The 22,626-nt window shown below is 38.1% G+C and overlaps 1 protein-coding gene across 1 annotated transcript in view; it reads right to left on the bottom strand.

Annotated features, from left to right (window-relative positions):
* galnt14 (UDP-N-acetyl-alpha-D-galactosamine:polypeptide N-acetylgalactosaminyltransferase 14 (GalNAc-T14)) overlaps positions 1 to 5,427 on the bottom strand; it is a 49,830-nt gene extending 44,403 nt beyond the window's left edge. Inside the window, exon 1 of the mRNA XM_072680282.1 lies at positions 5,079 to 5,427. Coding sequence (XP_072536383.1) covers positions 5,079 to 5,210 — 132 coding nt within the window. The 5' untranslated portion in view covers positions 5,211 to 5,427. The remainder of the gene's footprint in view (positions 1 to 5,078) is intronic.
* Between the last annotated feature and the right edge of the window lie 17,199 nt (positions 5,428 to 22,626).

The raw sequence follows: 22,626 nt of genomic DNA, 5'->3' as shown, positions 1-22,626 counted from the left end.
GTGAAATCATTAGCTCGGTGTTGCTCCACAGCTACGGACTGGGCCGTCTGAGCTGTGCCACATTTGGGGCTTAGCACTCTCCCACTGGCTACTAATGAGGGTCGGAGGACAGACTGAGGAAGTGGTAATTGGATATTCCCTGTCCTGTCATCTGCGCTCCGACCATGTCCTTTTTATAGTACGGGCGAGTCACAGCTTCTGGTCTCCGGGAGCAGGAAGAAACTGCACATGCAGCAACAGTAGCTGATGAACTGCAGAAATGGCACAAAGTACTGCCCCACAAACTGAGAGCTTTCCAACAGGTCCAGACTTTTATTCCTCACTCTCACACTTACTCTCATTCTTCGTAAGTGTATAGCACTGTGATTAAGCAATTATATATAGTGTTTGCGATAAGCATTTTGCAGTTGGTAAACTCCTGATTTGGCATGGTTCAAAGAATAGTAATATATAGAATGGTTCTATATAGAACAATTGCCTTTACTAAAAAAAAACCTTTAAAGATCCAAAAAGTGTTCAATATAAAACTTAAATAAAATTCTTTGACTCTTTGTCCCTTAACAGTAGTGTGACCATCTTCGCTGCCATACAGAAACGCTGTGTAATATGTTCTTTAAAGGTGCATCTACCACAGATTCCATCACCGAAAACAACCAAGTAACCAGGCAAAGAATGATTTGAATGTTCAAATGGTCCTCGCAGTTGTTTAACCAGATACTGTTGTCATCTTGGCAGTGCAGTGTGGTTAGTTAACTGAAGAGCTTGTAAAGCTGCTTTTGAGTTTTCTTTCCACAGTCAGTGGCACAGATAAAGCCACGATAATAAGGCCTGGTTTCAACCTAAGACTGTGTATATTCCAATATCTAGCATAGGAAATTGGCCTATAAATGTTTTGATTAAAAATATTGTAAATATGTTGGTCATGCAAGATTTTCAGACAACTGAAGTTGATAATGTCTTCCAGCGAATCTAAAGTCAGGCTAATTGAAAAAAAAATGAATTACATAATTACAGCAAATATTGCTGCTGTTCAATGAAAACATGTTTCTCCATTTTTGTCTGTTTTTAGTTCTCTCCATGTAGCTGCTCTGTACACTGTGTGAATCATTTTGGATGAATAGACCAATAAAAATACTCAAAATGACTTGCAATAAACCCATATTAAACATTAAACTTCCATTCAGAGTTAAAACATTTTTGCCTTCTCCTGTAAAGTCACCATTTTGGAGATACATGTTTTTCATTTGAGAGCGACAATATTATTTATTCATTATTTATCAATCTTGAAATAATGATTGAAACATCTAAAACACACCCTGAACAGATTATAATAATAACACATAATTACATCATATGTTATTATTATATGTAAAATGGTTAATGGATATTATAAGTGATTCCAAACTTTTGAAGGCTAGTGTACATTTATTGGCATAAAACATTTAATAACTGGTTAGAGGCTAATTTGCTGATTCAGCTTGACAGATGTCACAGTATCAATTACCAAATGATACAGTGCAGTTCTAGACCAGTTTTAAAATGTTTAATTTTTCCACTAATATCAAAATGTTCCAAAATATGACAGCATTAAATTTCACACTATAAGCTCAAATGTTCCGTAGGACTATTCTGTGAGCATTCATTTGTTTTAATCCGTCATGCATTATTTAGAAATACGAATACTGATGGTGTGTGCCATACTGCAGCTGCCACACAGAGCAATAAAGTGTAATATTATATTTCATCCATATCATGTGTCCGAATCTACAGTTATAAAATCAGGGAATTGAACTTCTGTCTTCAGGGGGCTGAACCAGTTCCATCAGCAGGAATGGGAGCTCATATATCACTCCAGATTCAAAGCTCAGCAGTGCACATAATCGTTCAAAACTGGTGCCGAAGAGCCTATAGCCACCCATGAGGACAAGTAAATCAAATTTATGTCATCCAACACCAGTAACATGGATGCACGGGCAATAAGGCAGCTTGTTTGTGTAATATATACTGCACAACACATGTGCCATGAATCAGACTAACAACATATATCAGTTTTCCCTTGCTAAATAATGACAGTGTATCATTCAGTAAATACAGCTCCAGAAACAGATTCACTTTTAATAAGGCTGTGATGTCACCAATCTTTGATGAATGGGTTAACACACTGGCAACTCTACATTATACCATTTACACAGCAGCATACTTCAACGCAGCCCTGATCTATCAAGGCCACCTTATATTTTTCACATTGCATCTTGCCAATTACAGCTACAGCTAGTCTTGGTCTGCCATGGAAGGACTACTGGTGTAAACAGTTTGATTGCTGTAGGTAGCAGACAGACAGCACTTAGAAAACATGGTGTTCAGCACCTAATTCCTTTATATTCCCTCTGCAGTTTGGTGTTCTGCAATGACGTGCAGGCAAATATTTCAGCCAGCTTCTGCTGCAACTTTCAGGCCCACATTGATTGTTGAGTCATTGGAAAATAAGTCTTACATGTACTAGAATTACCTTTTCCCATATTAGTTCTCATGTCCACCTTTTCATGTCTAACTATTCTCAGAAAAAAACTAACATCTTGTAACAACAACCTCAGCATGTGAATGATATATTGATTTGATTTCCCCTCAATAAGAGCTGTTTAAACTGCACTGGCGTCTTACAATTATCCTCTAATGCTTTTGTAGACAATCGCTGCTCAATTACAAATTGAGCTTAATCAAAAGAGGGCCTGTAGAATACAGAGGGAGGTATTAGGGAGGTATGAGATTTAAATTATTCCAGTGCGAAAAGCAGTACCACAAGGTAACATCTGATTCAAGTTTTGGAGTCTGCTATTTTAAGAGCATGTTGGCACAGGACTAAGGGAACGTGTGGGTGAAAAGCCACAGTGAGTAGGAGTGGCAGCAGTGTTCAGTGGGGGAATGTGCATCAGTGTTAGCGCAAAAGGGTGCTCTGCTTGGCTGGACAGCAGGAACACGATTAAAAGTATGTAGGCTTTTATTTTATATATGTGTTCCATATGCTTAATTTAAAATTAATTATCCTGTACTTATAAAAGAACAGAAACAATTTTGACGCAAAACACATTGCCTCAAAACACTGTGGGTGCATGTGTCCAGGAGTAAAAGCTGACACACTTGAAGAGATACCACTACTAGTACTATAATATTAATTATAATAGTAGCATTTTTCCTCTGGTAATTTCAAGATGATCCTGGCACTAGAACAGACTCAAGCAAGCTCAGTGATAGTGTGTGTGTTGAAGCTTAATCTATGTCAAATAGATTAACACTATAAATGCACAGTTCTGTAAAGGCTAATTGTGGTTGTAGTATACCTTCATCATTCATTTGGACATGAAACTGTCATTTTAAGTAATAAAAAACAGAACTGTGAATGTCACATGTTATCATCATTTAGATGGAAACGGCCCATTTCACCCACCTTCAGTTATGAGAGCTGATACATGAATTTACATGTGTATTTTCCCTGCTCCCAGTGAATGGGCTGTTTAAACTGGCTACTGATGTAATTTTATAATGTATACCCTTACTCCAATCACTGAAGCTTACCAAGTTAAACCACTAACCACTATATGAGGTCACTGGAATACTCTATGCCATATATTAAAAAACAGAGCACACCATTACACCTCAGTTAAAAGATAAAACACCTAAACAAAATAGAGGTAGGCAATATGACAATATTTCATTGTATCGTGATAAATTTTGTTATCATGATACACAATGTGCTTTTCTAAGCATATTGAGGATACTGTTAGTGCTTAATAAACACTGATCAGCTGCAGGTTTCATTACTAACAGTGTAATTAGACTGGTTAAGTTACATAAAGCACAGCAGATGCTGAATAAAAAAACGCCTTTTTGAGTACATCACTTAGTAGCTTGAAATAAAGGGCAGGTTTGAGAAATGTGATAGATGCATGAATCAACATGCCTTTTATCCTTTTCAAGTGCTTGTCAAACACTGCAACATATTTGAAATTTTATTTGAAAGGAAAAATATTTTCTTTCTGTTTATTTTTAATCAGTACAGTAACAATGATTTTAATAAAGCTGTTATTCCTCCAAATTACATACTTATGATCTATTGTGATCCATACCTGCAGGCCAGACACTCTGGTCCTCACAAAGCCCTGTAGATGACTGCAAAAATGTCAATATCCTCTATACCCCAAGGTCCCTTACCTTAGCTTCTACTATGAGACAAAACAATGTCATGGACAACTGACAACCTTTGAACCCATTTAGATGTGCTTGCGTGTCTTTCTCTGTGTCAATTACAGAACAACACAGATACAGTATTCTATTTCACCTTTACAGCAGTGCTCCACTGTAAATATCACACATTCTTTCTAGGTAGCCAAACACATTTGGAGCTCTGGGTTTGCGTTTGACTAAGTCATTAGGAAAGATGCTCTAATTCAGACACGGATGGCTCAGCAGACAATGGGGCTTACTGCCGACTATGGCTTATACTACAGGAGAACGTCATCAGCAGTGAGGGTGTTTCTATGGCAGTTTAACTCTGTACGTTAAGGAGGAAGGAAGGTGGACCGTGTGGATTGAACATCTGAACTCGTGTTTACAGACAAAAAAACATAAGCGAGTCGAAGTCTCCAAACGCCAGGTTATGTTAGATACGAGTTTGGCACAGATAGCTGTGGCAACGCATTGCTCCATCCTTTACAAACTTTCCTCCCTAAACCAGAGTTACAATAAGTCACTTTACCCTGAATAGCATTAAAAGTCGCTTTTCTGCCCCGATGTTGCTACATTTTCACAGAAGGACAACCTTCTACATCAAGCAGCGGAGCGCTGTGTGAAACTGCTGTTCTTTCACACAAACGCAGGACCAAAGAAAACACCACCTGCTGAACAAACTGGAGGCTTCTGACTAAACACACACAAGAACGTGGCAGAAAATCGCGGGTTAACACTCGGCGACCGCTGTGTCACAAACTATCTTTGTCCTCAACGCCTCGTTTCCTCACACCTGTCCGGAGTGACGATAAACCCCCGGCTCTTCACACACGCTTTCCACACACTCGACTCACCTCTTTCTCCTTTTGACGCTCGCGTCTTTGGTCAGGTATTTTCCGGCTGTTGAGGAGAATGAAATACAGCAGAGCCGCCAACCAGAAGAGCGCTGCCAGAGCTAAAGTCAGCTTTCGAGAAAGCCTCTTCATGGTTTTTGTTGGTGTTGCTTGTTTTCACGCGGGTGTTTAAGCTAAGCTACATCTTTCCCAAACAGTGTGAGAGTCTTTCTGAGAGGCGTTCGCTCGCTCGTCCCTCCGAAATCTCCCCGAGCTGTGAGCAGACTCGCTGAGGGCGACGGAGAATCGTCGTCCAGCTTGATTAAAATCATCCCGTCCCCCTGCGGAGGTAACAACCAAATGTGAATGAGTTTAGCACCACCTACCGCGGAAAGATCTGGACACGTCTGTTTTCGCTCTCTCGCTCTCTCGCTCTCTCTCTCTCTCTCTCTCTCTTTCCTTCTCTACACTAACTTCTATCTTCACCTTATAAGACACGAGATCATCCGAGGAGGGTAATGGCCAGGTACAATAACTCAGCATAGGTACCTAAATTACATGATGATAATACTTTACACTTTACTTTACACATATTTGAGGACATTTTACTGTTACGACTTGAACCTGGACACTCTCTGCACTTTTGATATGTTTATCCTGATGAGCACTTATTTAAGTACCTACTATTACTGTGCACTGAATACAGTCACTACTTTTGAAGGGTATTTACCAAACCCCCCTTTCACCCCATCCTTATAATCCACTGTTCACTAACAAGCATTCTGTGTTTAATGATAGTCTAGACTTAGAATACTGAATGCTAAAACGATTCTAAGGCTGGTTAATAGACGGTAATAGATAATCTCTTACTGTTTTTTCATAGCATAGATACTAATTATCTATTACCGTCTATTTTAAATTTGACAGGGCTGGCCCAAAATTAAGGCAGAAGCCCTTACACTGATTACTAAATCAGTGTAAGGGCTTCTGCCTTAATTTTGGGCCAGCCCTGTCAAATTTAAAAGGTTAGGCCTTTAAATAAGAGTGATCTTGACAGCACTCAGGTTCTCCCGTCAGGCACATCATGCAGCGGAGAAGAGTGACTCCTAACAACACTGGAAAAAAAGAAGTTGTGGATGCCTATAAGTATTTTGTAACAAAGTTACAAAACCATTCTTAGGCTCTCTATGACTCTACCAAACTACAATTACAGACATACTGACCAAACAGGGCAAGTCGGAGGAAAAAAAAAGAACTCAAGACCAACATCTGCAGTCCTGAAACACCTGGATAGGTATTGGAACAGCCTTTGGAATGGTATGTTTCAAAGGTGGCTCTTTTAAGTCAGTACTGACTTACATTGGCCCCATTATGTTTAGTGCTTTTCAAACTAAGAACCAAATACAAACTGTAAAACTTGGTAGTGGTAGTGTGATGGTTTGGGGTTGTTTTGTTGCATCAGGACCTGGATGCCATGTTACCACTGAGGGAACCATGAATGTTGGTCTGCTAAGAGAATTGTTGAAGACAGTGTCAGGACATCTGTCCTTGAGCTAAAGCTGAAGCACAGTTGGGTCATTTAACAAGATTATGATTCAAACAAACAAGCAGGTCATTTCACATGTGCTTTATACTGTATATTATATATAAAATATATATTCCATCCAGTTATAGAATCACAGCAACTGTTTGAATGCATGAAAGTGGTTTTCAGTGCATTCTGAAATTAAAGTCTTCATTTAATTAACAACTCTGTGTTAAGGAGGAATGCTGACGTTAATACTGAGTCTCGTTTTAGCCATCCCATTCCTTTTAGCCACTCTTTTTTGGGCTTTATCTTTTTAATTTAAGCCAAAAAAAGAAAATTAAAAAACAGCCACAAAGCAGTTCCTGGTATATGCTGAGAATGCAAAAAGTAACCAAGTTGATCACTTTCACATTGACCATGCTTTTGGCCATCTACTCTTCACATAGCATTTTAATCCAAGAGATTTGTCTTCTAGATTTATCATTAAAACATATTAATTTTAATGCTAATATCTTTATGTTGGAAAACAATATTGAATTGAATTAATTGTGTTTACACTATGAGGCCTTTTAGGTAGATATATAGATGCTGGTGTTTTCAGGGTGCTCCCGTGTCCGTGTTACCTTCTGGCTTTCTCCTTTTTAATTAGGTTATGTTATAATCAGACCTGCCGGAGTCGTCAGACACACTCTGATGCGGATGCTCAACATTCTCCGCCCTCCATAAAATTCCTCTCAGAACTAACTTTCTCTTTCTCTTTTTACCTTCTCCGAGTAAATGGCCAACCAGCCCGACCTGCTGGAAGATTGCCCGCTGAGGTCCCCTCTACCTGCGTCAAACCAGCTGCCACCTACCAGTCCGACCAGCGGGCCCCCCCACCCGCCACCACCCATGGCGGACTGGCGGCTCTCCCGCCTGCAGCTATTGCCTGTTTGGTGGCCTTGTTGAAACCTAGATGGACTCGTGGCTGTCTGCCACTATTATTATCACCACTATTAACTTTCTGTTGTATCTGGTTTAGTAATTTATATCATTAATGTTTAAATAGTTCTGACCAGAGGAGGATGGCTCTGTCACGCCCGCGCCGCCGCGCCCGCCCCAGAGGCAGTCCCGGGCCGCGGCTCACAGGAAATAATGAACTATTTGTTAATGTACCATGTCATGTTTATTCATGGAAGGACTTTTATGTTGAAATGGACTTTCGGGTTGACGCCCCTCGTCGCCATTTTGGTTTCGGGTTTTGTTTGTCATGTGACTGTTCATTGTCTGGTTAATGTGTTACACCTGTGGGCTGGTGTATTTAAGTAGGGCTAGTGCCAGCTGCTGGTTGCTGAGGATTACCCTTAGTGCGCCACATGCACCCAGGTTATTCAGTTAACGGTAGAGACTCAGTATTCACCGGTCTGGTCTGTAGAGTGCTTCCTTGTACAAGAGGACTCTCTCTCTACCTAGCTAGCTTAGCAGGGGAAGCTAACTAGCTAGGCATCTCTCATCTCAGGGTCCATTAGGGAGCTACTGCAGGTCTGCGGCGATCTCTCGCCAGGCTTCTTCGGTTCAGCAAGCTGGGGTCCCGGAGCTCCAGGAGTGAGCGACTCTCCAGCTTGCTTCAGCAGTTAGCTCTCCTCATTGTCGGACCGGATCAGTCGTCTAGGTCTGGCGGCTGACTCCTCACGCTCTCAAGTCTAGTAAGTTCAATGCGCCTGACTAGCGCTACTCTTTATGTTCTAGTTCTTAGTTTTCCCAAGCTCGGCTTGGTAGTTTATGTTTCTGAGTAGCGGTATTGGCTCAGCCCAGGCAGCCAGCACTGCCCTAGTGCCTCGCCTGTTCTTTTTGTTTGTCCAGTATTGTTTGTCACAGTTTTGTGTAGTTCTTCCTTATCCCTAGTAACTGGTGCTGCATTTCTGTTTGTTTATGGTTTGTTATCAATAAACTCCTCGCTTCGGTCCATCCCCTGCAAGTGTTCTCCCGTCATTGTCAGACCGAGTGGATCATGACAGGCTCCCCCTTGTGAGTCTTGGTTCCTCCCAAGGTTTCTTCCTCTAGCTTTGAGGGAGTTTTTCCTTGCCACTGTCGCCGTTTGGCTTGCTCACGGGGGTCTTTGATCCTTCATGTTATTTCTTCTTTCTTCTCTGTCTCTGTCCTTTATTAAGTACTAATTATGTAAAGCTGCTTTGTGACGGCAACAGTTGTAAAAAGAGCTATACAAATAAATCTGACTTGACTTGACTTGACTTTTAGCAACTTTGACAACTACCTTCTTAATCTGTTACTATTAATTCCACCAATGGAAAGTTTTTATAAACATTTGGTGGAGGTTGCTTGTATTAAAAATACAACATCTTTATACAAATCTCAGCATGTTTTAAGTACAATTAAGTGCATTTTTTTTCACTAGGGTAACCCTAGATTCAACCCTTGAGCCTATTTTCTCATCTTAAGCCGAAATTTGAAAGTTTAGGGACTCAAAACTCTGAACATAGCTCTACACTGCCAAGGTGTACGACCCATATTTTAGCTCCAAACCCTAAAGATCCCACAACACAAAAAGTACCTCAATCCCCTTAGACTGTACAAACCCTAACGGTAGGTAAAATGCCAAAAGCTTTAAAAACCAAAATTATATTTCCAATCCCTTAGACTCTCCAATCCTTAACCCGATATATAACCTTTAAGTCTATTCTAATCCGAAAATAGTCTTAAACACGAAGGCTCTCGCAACACGAACCCTAACTCCCTAAGTCCCTACAAAGACTTACCCTTTCTCCAAATCCTAAGATTTTCCCATCTCTAACCCTAGAAACAACCCTTGGGTCGGTTCTAAACCTAAATCTACCTCTTAACTGTTGGAATTTCATAACCCTAACCATAGTCTCAACACATAAGCCAATTCTAAACCTAAGCATAGCTCCAAGCCCTTAGGGTCTCAAAACCCTAAACATACCGAAATGCTCTATGGCTGTGCTGACCCTATCCCTAGCTTCAAACCCTACTTCAATCACGTAAGACTGTTATAACCCAAACACTAGCTGCAAACCCTAAAGCTATCACAATGCTTACCTTAGCTCCAAACTCAAACGCTAGCCCAACCCTAACCCTGGATACAACTCTTAAGCCCATATTAACCCTATACCTAGCTCCAAACCCTAAAGCTTTCAGATCCTTAAACATAGCTACTGACAGCAAGGCTCTCCTAACCTTATGCAAATGAAAAATGTAAGCTTAAGAATACTAATCTCAATTATGCTACAGTGCACTAAAATCTAGTTTTTGCCAAATGAATGATGTTTACACTTAAAGAGCAATGAGATGGAACAACGGGTATTTATAATTATAATTCTTTAATTGTACAGAAAATGTGCAAACCCATAACTTTGAGTTAAGTATACTTAACTGCGTTAAAATGGGAGTATTTTAATTATCCTTTTTTTGTAGACATTAAGTATACTACTGCATATGTCTGTAAACAAATATTCTACATACTCTAAACTTAACTTGAAATGAAAACTATTTTAACAACTACAACTGCTTTACTAGTATACAATGAGCATATTAGAAAAAACTAAAATACATGTTAAATATGTTTTAAATAAGACACTCAAGCCAGTTTGCAGGGCTGGATTTTATTCTCAACGGAACTGACACAAAATATTGACAATTACCATCTTCAAAAACAAACAACATGACACTTCAAGCGTTTCCACTTCAACTTTCACCCAACTTGCCTCATAAAGCTCAACACAGAGTCTAAGCAACTACAAATCTATGTTAAAACCATTTAACACTGAGGGGAAGGTTACTTCGGGGGAATGACTTCACGCTGATGGTGAGTGATTCAGGAAAAACACACCCAGTATGCAAATAGATGGTCCCAAGAACCAATTGGAATATTGGAAGTTTTACTCAAATAGCTTGTATTCCACAGTCAAACCCACTGTATATTACTGACCCAACACGGCTGACTCAGTTACTGGAATTGTTTGAGATACATCAATTTGTAAGAAATGATGACATAAACTTGCTAGTAAAAATACAACATCTTTATACAAATCTCAGTATGTTTTAAGTACAATTAAGTGCATTTTTTCACTAGGGTAACCCTAAATTCAACCCTTGAGCCTATGTTCTCATCTTAAGCTGAAATTTGAAAGTTTAGGGACTCAAAACTCTGAACATAGCTCTACACTGCCAAGGTGTATGACCCATATTCTAGCTCCAAACCCTAAAGATCCCACAACACAAGAAGGAGCTCAATCCCCTAAGACTGTACAAACCCTAACGGTAGGTAAAATGCCAAAAGTTTTAAAAACCCAAATTGTACTTCCAATCCCTTAGACTCTCCAAACCATAACCCGATATATAACCTTTAAGTCTATTCTAATCCGAAAATAGTCTTAAACACGAAGGCTCTCACAACACGAACCCTAACTCCAAACCCTAAGTCCCTACAAAGACTTACCCTTTCTCCAAATCCTAAGATTTTCCCATCTCTAACCCTAGAAACAACCCTTGGGTCGGTTCTAAACCAAAATCTACCTCCTAACTGTTGGAATTTCATAACCCTAACCCTAGTCTCAACACATAAGCCAATTCTAAACCTAAGCATAGCTCCAAGCCCTTAGGGTCTCAAAACCCTAAACATACCGAAATGCTCTATGGCTGTGCTGACCCTATCCCTAGCTCCAAACCCTACTTCAATCACCTAAAACTGTTCTGACCCAAACACTAGCTGCAAACCCTAAAGCTATCACAATGCTTACCTTAGCTCCAAACTCAAACGCTAGCCCAACCCTAACCCTGGATACAAATCTTAAGCCCATATTAACCCTATACCTAGCTCCAAACCCTAAAGCTTTCAGATCCTTAAACATAGCTACTGACAGCAAGGCTCTCCTAACTTTATGCAAATGAAAAATGTAAGCTCAAGAATACTAATCTCAATTATGCTACAGTGCACTAAAATCTAGTTTTTGCCAAATGAATGATGTTTACACTTAAAGAGCAATGAGATGGAACAACGGGTATTTATAATTATAATTCTTTAATTGTACAGAAAATGTGCAAACCCATAACTTTGAGTTAAGTATACTTAACTGTGTTAAAATGGGAGTATTTTAATTATCCTTTTTTGTAGACATTAAGTATACTACTGCATATGTCTGTAAACAAATATTCTACATACTCTAAACTTAACTTGAAAAAAAAAAACTAATTTAACAACTACAACTGCTTTACTAGCATGCAATGAGCATATTACTAAAAAATTAAATAATTGTTAAATATGTTTTAAATAAGACACTCAAGCCTGTTTGCAGTGCTGGATTTTATTCTCAATGGAACTGACGCAAAATATTGACCATTACCATCTTTAAAAACAAGCAACATGACACTTCAAGTGTTTCCACTTTAGCTTTCAGCCAACTTGCCTCATAGAGCTCAACACAGAGTCTAAGCAACTACAAATCTATGTTAAAACCGTTTAACACTGAGGGGAAGGTTATTTCGGGGGAATGACTTCACGCTGATGGTGAGTGATTCAGGAAAAACACACCCAGTATGCAAATAGGTGGTCCCAAGAACCAATTGGAATATTGGAAGTTTTACTCAAATAGCTTGTATTCCACAGTCAAACCCACTGTATATTACTGACCCAACATGGCTGACTCAGTTACTGGAATTGTTTGAGATACATCAATTTGAAAGAAATGATGACATAAACTTGCTAGTAAAAATACAACATCTTTATACAAATCTCAGTATGTTTTAAGTACAATTAAGTGCATTTTTTCACTAGGGTAACCCTAAATTCAACCCTTGAGCCTATGTTCTCATCTTAAGCTGAAATTTGAAAGTTTAGGGACTCAAAACTCTGAACATAGCTCTACACTGCCAAGGTGTATGACCCATATTCTAGCTCCAAACCCTAAAGATCCCACAACACAAGAAGTAGCTCAATCCCCTAAGACTGTACAAACCCTAACGGTAGGTAAAATGCCAAAAGTTTTAAAAACCCAAATTGTACTTCCAATCCCTTAGACTCTCCAAACCATAAACTGATATATAACCTTTAAGTCTATTCTTATCCGAAAATAGTCTTAAACACGAAGGCACTCACAACACGAACCCTAAGTCCAAACCCTAAGTCCCTACAAAGACTTACCCTTTCTCCAAATCCTAAGATTTTCCCATCTCTAACCCTAGAAACAACCCTTGGGTCGGTTCTAAACCAAAATCTACCTCCTAACTGTTGGAATTTCATAACCCTAACCCTAGTCTCAACACATAAGCCAATTCTAAACCTAAGCATAGCTCCAAGCCCTTAGGGTCTCAAAACCCTAAACATACCGAAATGCTCTATGGCTGTGCTGACCCTATCCCTAGCTCCAAACCCTACTTCAATCACCTAAAACTGTTCTGACCCAAACACTAGCTGCAAACCCTAAAGCTATCACAATGCTTACCTTAGCTCCAAACTCGAACGCTAGCCCAAGCCTAACCCTGGATACAACTCTTAAGCCCATATTAACCCTATACCTAGCTCCAAACCCTAAAGCTTTCAGATCCTTAAACATAGCTACTGACAGCAAGGCTCTCCTAACCTTATGCAAATGAAAAATGTAAGCTCAAGAATACTAATCTCAATTATGCTACAGTGCACTAAAATCTAGTTTTTGCCAAATGAATGATTATTACACTTAAAGAGCAATGAGATGGAACAATGGGTATTTATAATTATAATTTTTTAATTGTACAGAAAATGTGCAAACCCATAACTTTGAGTTAAGTATATTTAACTGTGTTAAAACGGGAGTATTTTAATTATCCTTTTTTGTAGACATTAAGTATACTACTGCATATGTCTGTAAACAAATATTCTACATACTCTGAACTTAAATTGAAATTAAAACAATTTTAATGCACTACAACTGCTTTACTAGTATACAATGAGCATATTAGAAAAAACTGAAACACATGTTAAATATGTTTTAAATTAGACACTCAAGACAGTTTGCAGCGCTGGATTTTATTCTCAATGGAACTGACAAAACATATTGACAATTACCATCTTCAAAAACAAACAACATGACTCCTCAAGTGTTTTCACTTCAACATTTAGTTAACTTACATTATAGATTTCAACACAGAGTCTTAGCAACTACAAATCTATGTTAAAAACATGTAACACTGAGGGGAAGGTTACTTCGGGGGAATGACTTCACGCTGATGGTGAGTGATTCAGGAAAAACACACCCAGTATGCAAATAGGTGGTCCCAAGAACCAATTGGAATATTGGAAGTTTTACTCAAATAGCTTGTATTCCACAGTCAAATCTGCTGTATATTACTGACCCAACACGGCTGACTCAGTTACTGGAATTGTTTGAGAAACATCAGTTTGAAAGAAATTATGACATAAACTTGCTAGTAAAAATACAACATCTTTATACAAATCTTAGTATGTTTTAAGTACAATTAAGTGCATTTTTTTTACTCGGCTATCTCTAGATTTCCACCCTTGAGCCTATGTTCTCATCTTAAGCCGAAATTTGAAAGTTTAGGGAATCAAAACTCTGAACATAGCTCTACACTGCCAAGGTGTATGACCCATATTCTAGCTCCAAACCCTAAAGATCCCACAACACAAAAAGTACCTCAATCCCCTAAGACTGTACAAACCCTAACGGTAGGTAAAATGCCAAAAGTTTTAAAAACCCAAATTGTACTTCCAATCCCTTAGACTCTCCAAACCTTAACCCTATATATAACCTTTAAGTCTATTCTAATCCGAAAATAGTCTTAAACACGAAGGCACTCAAAACACGAACCCTAACTCCAAACCCTAAGTCCGTAAAAACACTTACCCTTTCTCCAAATCCTAAGATTTTCCCATCTCTAACCCTAGAAACAACCCTTGGGTCGGTTCTAAACCTAAATCTACCTCCTAACTGTTGGAATTTCATAACCCTAACCCTAGTCTCAACACATAAGCCAATTCTAAACCTAAGCATAGCTCCAAGCCCTTAGGGTCTCAAAACCCTAAACATACCGAAATGCTCTGTGGCTGTGCTGACCCTATCCCTAGCTCCAAACCCTGCTTCAATCACCTAAGACTGTTCTAACCCAAACACTAGCTGCAAACCCTAAAGCTATCACAATGCTTACCTTAGCTCCAAACTCAAACGCTAGCCCAACCCTAACCCTGGATACAACTCTTAAGCCCATATTAACCCTATACCTAGCTCCAAACCCTAAAGCTTTCAGATCCTTAAACATAGCTACTGACAGCAAGGCTCTCCTAACCTTATGCAAATGAAAAATGTAAGCTCAAGAATACTAATCTCAATTATGCTACAGTGCACTAAAATCTAGTTTTTGCCAAATGAATGATGTTTACACTTAAAGAGCAATGAGATGGAACAACGGGTATTTATAATTATAATTCTTTAATTGTACAGAAAATGTGCAAACCCATACTTTTGAGTTAAGTATACTTAACTGTGTTAAAATGGGAGTATTTTAATTATCCTTTTTTGTAGACATTAAGTATACTACTGCATATGTCTGTAAACAAATATTCTACATACTCTAAACTTAACTTGAAATGAAAACTAATTTAACAACTACAACTGCTTTACTAGTATACAATGAGCATATTAGAAAAAACTAAAATACACGTTAAATATGTTTTAAATAAGACACTCAAGCCAGTTTGCAGTGCTGGATTTTATTCTCAATGGAACTGACATAAAATATTGACAATTACCATCTTCAAAAACAAACAGTATGACACTTCAAGCGTTTCCACTTCAGCTTTCAGCCAACTTGCCTCATAAAGCTCAACACAGAGTCTAAACAACTACAAATCTATGTTAAAACCATTTAACACTGAGGGGAAGGTTACTTTGGGGGAATGACTTCACGCTGATGGTGAGTGATTCAGGAAAAACACACCCAGTATGCAAATAGGTGGTCCCAAGAACCAATTGGAATATTGGAAGTTTTACTCAAATAGCTTGTATTCCACAGTCAAACCCACTGTATATTACTGACCCAACACGGCTGACTCAGTTTCTGGAATTGTTTGAGATACATCAATTTGAAAGAAATGATGACATAAACTTGCTAGTAAAAATACAACATCTTTATACAAATCTCAGTATGTTTTAAGTACAATTAAGTGCATTTTCTCACTAGGGTAACCCTAAATTCAACCCTTGAGCCTATGTTCTCATCTTCAGCTGAAATTTGAAAGTTTAGGGACTCAAAACTCTGAACATAGCTCTACACTGCCAAGCTGTATGACCCATATTCTAGCTCCAAACCCTAAAGATCCCACAACACAAAAAGTACCTAAATCCCCTAAGACTGTACAAACCCTAACTGTAGGTAAAATGCCAAAAGCTTTAAAAACCCAAATTGAGCTTCCAATCCCTTAGACTCTCCAAACCTTAACCCGATATATAACCTTTAAGTCTATTCTAATCCAAAAATAGTCTTAAACACGAAGGCTCTCACAACACGAACCATCACAAAAAAACACCCTAAGTCCCTACAAAGACTTACCCTTTCTCCAAATCCTAAGATTTTCCCATCTCTAACCCTAGAAACAACCCTTGGTTCGGTTCTAAACCAAAATCTACCTCCTAACTGTTGGAATTTCATAACCCTAACCCTAGTCTCAACACATAAGCCAATTCTAAACCTAAGCATAGCTCCAAGCCCTTAGGGTCTCAAAACCCTAAACATACCGAAATGCTCTATGGCTGTGCTGACCCTATCCCTAGCTCCAAACCCTGCTTCAATCACCTAAGACTGTTCTGACCCAAACACTAGCTGCAAACCCTAAAGCTATCACAATGCTTACCTTAGCTCCAAACTCGAACGCTAGCCCAAGCCTAACCCTGGATACAACTCTTAAGCCCATATTAACCCTATACCTAGCTCCAAACCCTAAAGCTTTCAGATCCTTAAACATAGCTACTGACAGCAAGGCTCTCCTAACCTTATGCAAATGAAAAATGTAAGCTCAAGAATACTAATCTCAATTATGCTACAGTGCACTAAAATCTAGTTTTTGCCAAATGAATGATTATTACACTTAAAGAGCAATGAGATGGAACAATGGGTATTAATAATTATAATTTTTTAATTGTACAGAAAATGTGCAAACCCATAACTTTGAGTTAAGTATACTTAACTGTGTTAAAACGGGAGTATTTTAATTATCCTTTTTTGTAGACATTAAGTATACTACTGCATATGTCTGTAAACAAATATTCTACATACTCTGAACTTAAATTGAAATTAAAACAATTTTAATGCACTACAACTGCTTTACTAGTATACAATGAGCATATTAGAAAAAACTGAAACACATGTTAAATATGTTTTAAATTAGACACTCAAGACAGTTTACAGCGCTGGATTTTATTCTCAATGGAACTGACAAAACATATTGACAATTACCATCTTCAAAAACAAACAACATGACTCCTCAAGTGTTTTCTCTTCAACATTTAGTTAACTTACATTATAGATTTCAACACAGAGTCTTAGCAACTACAAATCTATGTTAAAAACATGTAACACTGAGGGGAAGGTTACTTCGGGGGAATGACTTCACGCTGATGGTGAGTGATTCAGGAAAAACACACCCAGTATGCAAATAGGTGGTCCCAAGAACCAATTGGAATATTGGAAGTTTTACTCAAATAGCTTGTATTCCACAGTCAAATCTGCTGTATATTACTGACCCAACACGGCTGACTCAGTTACTGGAATTGTTTGAGAAACATCAGTTTGAAAGAAATTATGACATAAACTTGCTAGTAAAAATACAACATCTTTATACAAATCTTAGTATGTTTTAAGTACAATTAAGTGCATTTTTTTTTACTCGGCTATCTCTAGATTTCCACCCTTGAGCCTATGTTCTCATCTTAAGCCGAAATTTGAAAGTTTAGGGAATCAAAACTCTGAACATAGCTCTACACTGCCAAGGTGTATGACCCATATTCTAGCTCCAAACCCTAAAGATCCCACAACACAAAAAGTACCTCAATCCCCTAAGACTGTACAAACCCTAACGGTAGGTAAAATGCCAAAAGTTTTAAAAACCCAAATTGTACTTCCAATCCCTTAGACTCTCCAAACCTTAACCCTATATATAACCTTTAAGTCTATTCTAATCCGAAAATAGTCTTAAACACGAAGGCACTCAAAACACGAACCCTAACTCCAAACCCTAAGTCCGTAAAAACACTTACCCTTTCTCCAAATCCTAAGATTTTCCCATCTCTAACCCTAGAAACAACCCTTGGGTCGGTTCTAAACCTAAATCTACCTCCTAACTGTTGGAATTTCATAACCCTAACCCTAGTCTCAACACATAAGCCAATTCTAAACCTAAGCATAGCTCCAAGCCCTTAGGGTCTCAAAACCCTAAACATACCGAAATGCTCTATGGCTGTGCTGACCCTATCCCTAGCTCCAAACCCTGCTTCAATCACCTAAGACTGTTCTAACCCAAACACTAGCTGCAAACCCTAAAGCTATCACAATGCTTACCTTAGCTCCAAACTCAAACGCTAGCCCAACCCTAACCCTGGATACAACTCTTAAGCCCATATTAACCCTATACCTAGCTCCAAACCCTAAAGCTTTCAGATCCTTAAACATAGCTACTGACAGCAAGGCTCTCCTAACCTTATGCAAATGAAAAATGTAAGCTCAAGAATACTAATCTCAATTATGCTACAGTGCACTAAAATCTAGTTTTTGCCAAATGAATGATGTTTACACTTAAAGAGCAATGAGATGGAACAACGGGTATTTATAATTATAATTCTTTAATTGTACAGAAAATGTGCAAACCCATACTTTTGAGTTAAGTATACTTAACTGTGTTAAAATGGGAGTATTTTAATTATCCTTTTTTGTAGACATTAAGTATACTACTGCATATGTCTGTAAACAAATATTCTACATACTCTAAACTTAACTTGAAATGAAAACTAATTTAACAACTACAACTGCTTTACTAGTATACAATGAGCATATTAGAAAAAACTAAAATACATGTTAAATATGTTTTAAATAAAACACTCAAGCCAGTTTGCAGTGCTGGATTTTATTCTCAATGGAACTGACATAAAATATTGACAATTACCATCTTCAAAAACAAACAGCATGACACTTCAAGTGTTTCCACTTCAGCTTTCAGCCAATTTGCCTCATGAAGCTCAATACAGAGCCTAAGCAACTACAAATCTATGTTAAAACCATTTAACACTGAGGGGAAGGTTACTTTGGGGAAATGACTTCACGCTGATGGTGAGTGATTCAGGAAAAACACACCCAGTATGCAAATAGGTGGTCCCACGAATCAATTGGAATATTGGAAGTTTTACTCAAACAGCTTGTATTCCACAGTCAAACCCACTGTATATTACTGACCCAACACGGCTGACTCAGTTACTGGAATTGTTTGAGATACATCAATTTGAAAGAAATGATGACATAAACTTGCTAGTAAAAATACAACATCTTTATACAAATCTCAGTATGTTTTAAATACAATTAAGTGCATTTTTTCACTAGGGTAACCCTAAATTCAACCCTTGAGCCTATGTTCTCATCTTAAGCTGAAATTTGAAAGTTTAGGGACTCAAAACTCTGAACATAGCTCTACACTGCCAAGGTGTATGACCCATATTCTAGCTCCAAACCCTAAAGATCCCACAACACAAGAAGTAGCTCAATCCCCTAAGACTGTACAAACCCTAACGGTAGGTAAAATGCCAAAAGTTTTAAAAACCCAAATTGTACTTCCAATCCCTTAGACTCTCCAAACCATAAACTGATATATAACCTTTAAGTCTATTCTTATCCGAAAATAGTCTTAAACACGAAGGCACTCACAACACGAACCCTAAGTCCAAACCCTAAGTCCCTACAAAGACTTACCCTTTCTCCAAATCCTAAGATTTTCCCATCTCTAACCCTAGAAACAACCCTTGGGTCGGTTCTAAACCAAAATCTACCTCCTAACTGTTGGAATTTCATAACCCTAACCCTAGTCTCAACACATAAGCCAATTCTAAACCTAAGCATAGCTCCAAGCCCTTAGGGTCTCAAAACCCTAAACATACCGAAATGCTCTATGGCTGTGCTGACCCTATCCCTAGCTCCAAACCCTACTTCAATCACCTAAAACTGTTCTGACCCAAACACTAGCTGCAAACCCTAAAGCTATCACAATGCTTACCTTAGCTCCAAACTCGAACGCTAGCCCAAGCCTAACCCTGGATACAACTCTTAAGCCCATATTAACCCTATACCTAGCTCCAAACCCTAAAGCTTTCAGATCCTTAAACATAGCTACTGACAGCAAGGCTCTCCTAACCTTATGCAAATGAAAAATGTAAGCTCAAGAATACTAATCTCAATTATGCTACAGTGCACTAAAATCTAGTTTTTGCCAAATGAATGATTATTACACTTAAAGAGCAATGAGATGGAACAATGGGTATTTATAATTATAATTTTTTAATTGTACAGAAAATGTGCAAACCCATAACTTTGAGTTAAGTATATTTAACTGTGTTAAAACGGGAGTATTTTAATTATCCTTTTTTGTAGACATTAAGTATACTACTGCATATGTCTGTAAACAAATATTCTACATACTCTGAACTTAAATTGAAATTAAAACAATTTTAATGCACTACAACTGCTTTACTAGTATACAATGAGCATATTAGAAAAAACTGAAACACATGTTAAATATGTTTTAAATTAGACACTCAAGACAGTTTGCAGCGCTGGATTTTATTCTCAATGGAACTGACAAAACATATTGACAATTACCATCTTCAAAAACAAACAACATGACTCCTCAAGTGTTTTCACTTCAACATTTAGTTAACTTACATTATAGATTTCAACACAGAGTCTTAGCAACTACAAATCTATGTTAAAAACATGTAACACTGAGGGGAAGGTTACTTCGGGGGAATGACTTCACGCTGATGGTGAGTGATTCAGGAAAAACACACCCAGTATGCAAATAGGTGGTCCCAAGAACCAATTGGAATATTGGAAGTTTTACTCAAATAGCTTGTATTCCACAGTCAAATCTGCTGTATATTACTGACCCAACACGGCTGACTCAGTTACTGGAATTGTTTGAGAAACATCAGTTTGAAAGAAATTATGACATAAACTTGCTAGTAAAAATACAACATCTTTATACAAATCTTAGTATGTTTTAAGTACAATTAAGTGCATTTTTTTTACTCGGCTATCTCTAGATTTCCACCCTTGAGCCTATGTTCTCATCTTAAGCCGAAATTTGAAAGTTTAGGGAATCAAAACTCTGAACATAGCTCTACACTGCCAAGGTGTATGACCCATATTCTAGCTCCAAACCCTAAAGATCCCACAACACAAAAAGTACCTCAATCCCCTAAGACTGTACAAACCCTAACGGTAGGTAAAATGCCAAAAGTTTTAAAAACCCAAATTGTACTTCCAATCCCTTAGACTCTCCAAACCTTAACCCTATATATAACCTTTAAGTCTATTCTAATCCGAAAATAGTCTTAAACACGAAGGCACTCAAAACACGAACCCTAACTCCAAACCCTAAGTCCGTAAAAACACTTACCCTTTCTCCAAATCCTAAGATTTTCCCATCTCTAACCCTAGAAACAACCCTTGGGTCGGTTCTAAACCTAAATCTACCTCCTAACTGTTGGAATTTCATAACCCTAACCCTAGTCTCAACACATAAGCCAATTCTAAACCTAAGCATAGCTCCAAGCCCTTAGGGTCTCAAAACCCTAAACATACCGAAATGCTCTGTGGCTGTGCTGACCCTATCCCTAGCTCCAAACCCTGCTTCAATCACCTAAGACTGTTCTAACCCAAACACTAGCTGCAAACCCTAAAGCTATCACAATGCTTACCTTAGCTCCAAACTCAAACGCTAGCCCAACCCTAACCCTGGATACAACTCTTAAGCCCATATTAACCCTATACCTAGCTCCAAACCCTAAAGCTTTCAGATCCTTAAACATAGCTACTGACAGCAAGGCTCTCCTAACCTTATGCAAATGAAAAATGTAAGCTCAAGAATACTAATCTCAATTATGCTACAGTGCACTAAAATCTAGTTTTTGCCAAATGAATGATGTTTACACTTAAAGAGCAATGAGATGGAACAACGGGTATTTATAATTATAATTCTTTAATTGTACAGAAAATGTGCAAACCCATACTTTTGAGTTAAGTATACTTAACTGTGTTAAAATGGGAGTATTTTAATTATCCTTTTTTGTAGACATTAAGTATACTACTGCATATGTCTGTAAACAAATATTCTACATACTCTAAACTTAACTTGAAATGAAAACTAATTTAACAACTACAACTGCTTTACTAGTATACAATGAGCATATTAGAAAAAACTAAAATACACGTTAAATATGTTTTAAATAAGACACTCAAGCCAGTTTGCAGTGCTGGATTTTATTCTCAATGGAACTGACATAAAATATTGACAATTACCATCTTCAAAAACAAACAGTATGACACTTCAAGCGTTTCCACTTCAGCTTTCAGCCAACTTGCCTCATAAAGCTCAACACAGAGTCTAAACAACTACAAATCTATGTTAAAACCATTTAACACTGAGGGGAAGGTTACTTTGGGGGAATGACTTCACGCTGATGGTGAGTGATTCAGGAAAAACACACCCAGTATGCAAATAGGTGGTCCCAAGAACCAATTGGAATATTGGAAGTTTTACTCAAATAGCTTGTATTCCACAGTCAAACCCACTGTATATTACTGACCCAACACGGCTGACTCAGTTTCTGGAATTGTTTGAGATACATCAATTTGAAAGAAATGATGACATAAACTTGCTAGTAAAAATACAACATCTTTATACAAATCTCAGTATGTTTTAAGTACAATTAAGTGCATTTTCTCACTAGGGTAACCCTAAATTCAACCCTTGAGCCTATGTTCTCATCTTCA

The sequence above is a fragment of the Salminus brasiliensis genome, chromosome 1, assembly GCF_030463535.1.
Source record: "Salminus brasiliensis chromosome 1, fSalBra1.hap2, whole genome shotgun sequence".
In the NCBI taxonomy this organism is placed as follows: Eukaryota; Metazoa; Chordata; class Actinopteri; order Characiformes; family Bryconidae; genus Salminus; species Salminus brasiliensis.
The sequence above is the reverse complement of the archived record's forward strand: the minus strand, read 5'-3'. Positions and strand labels throughout refer to the sequence as shown.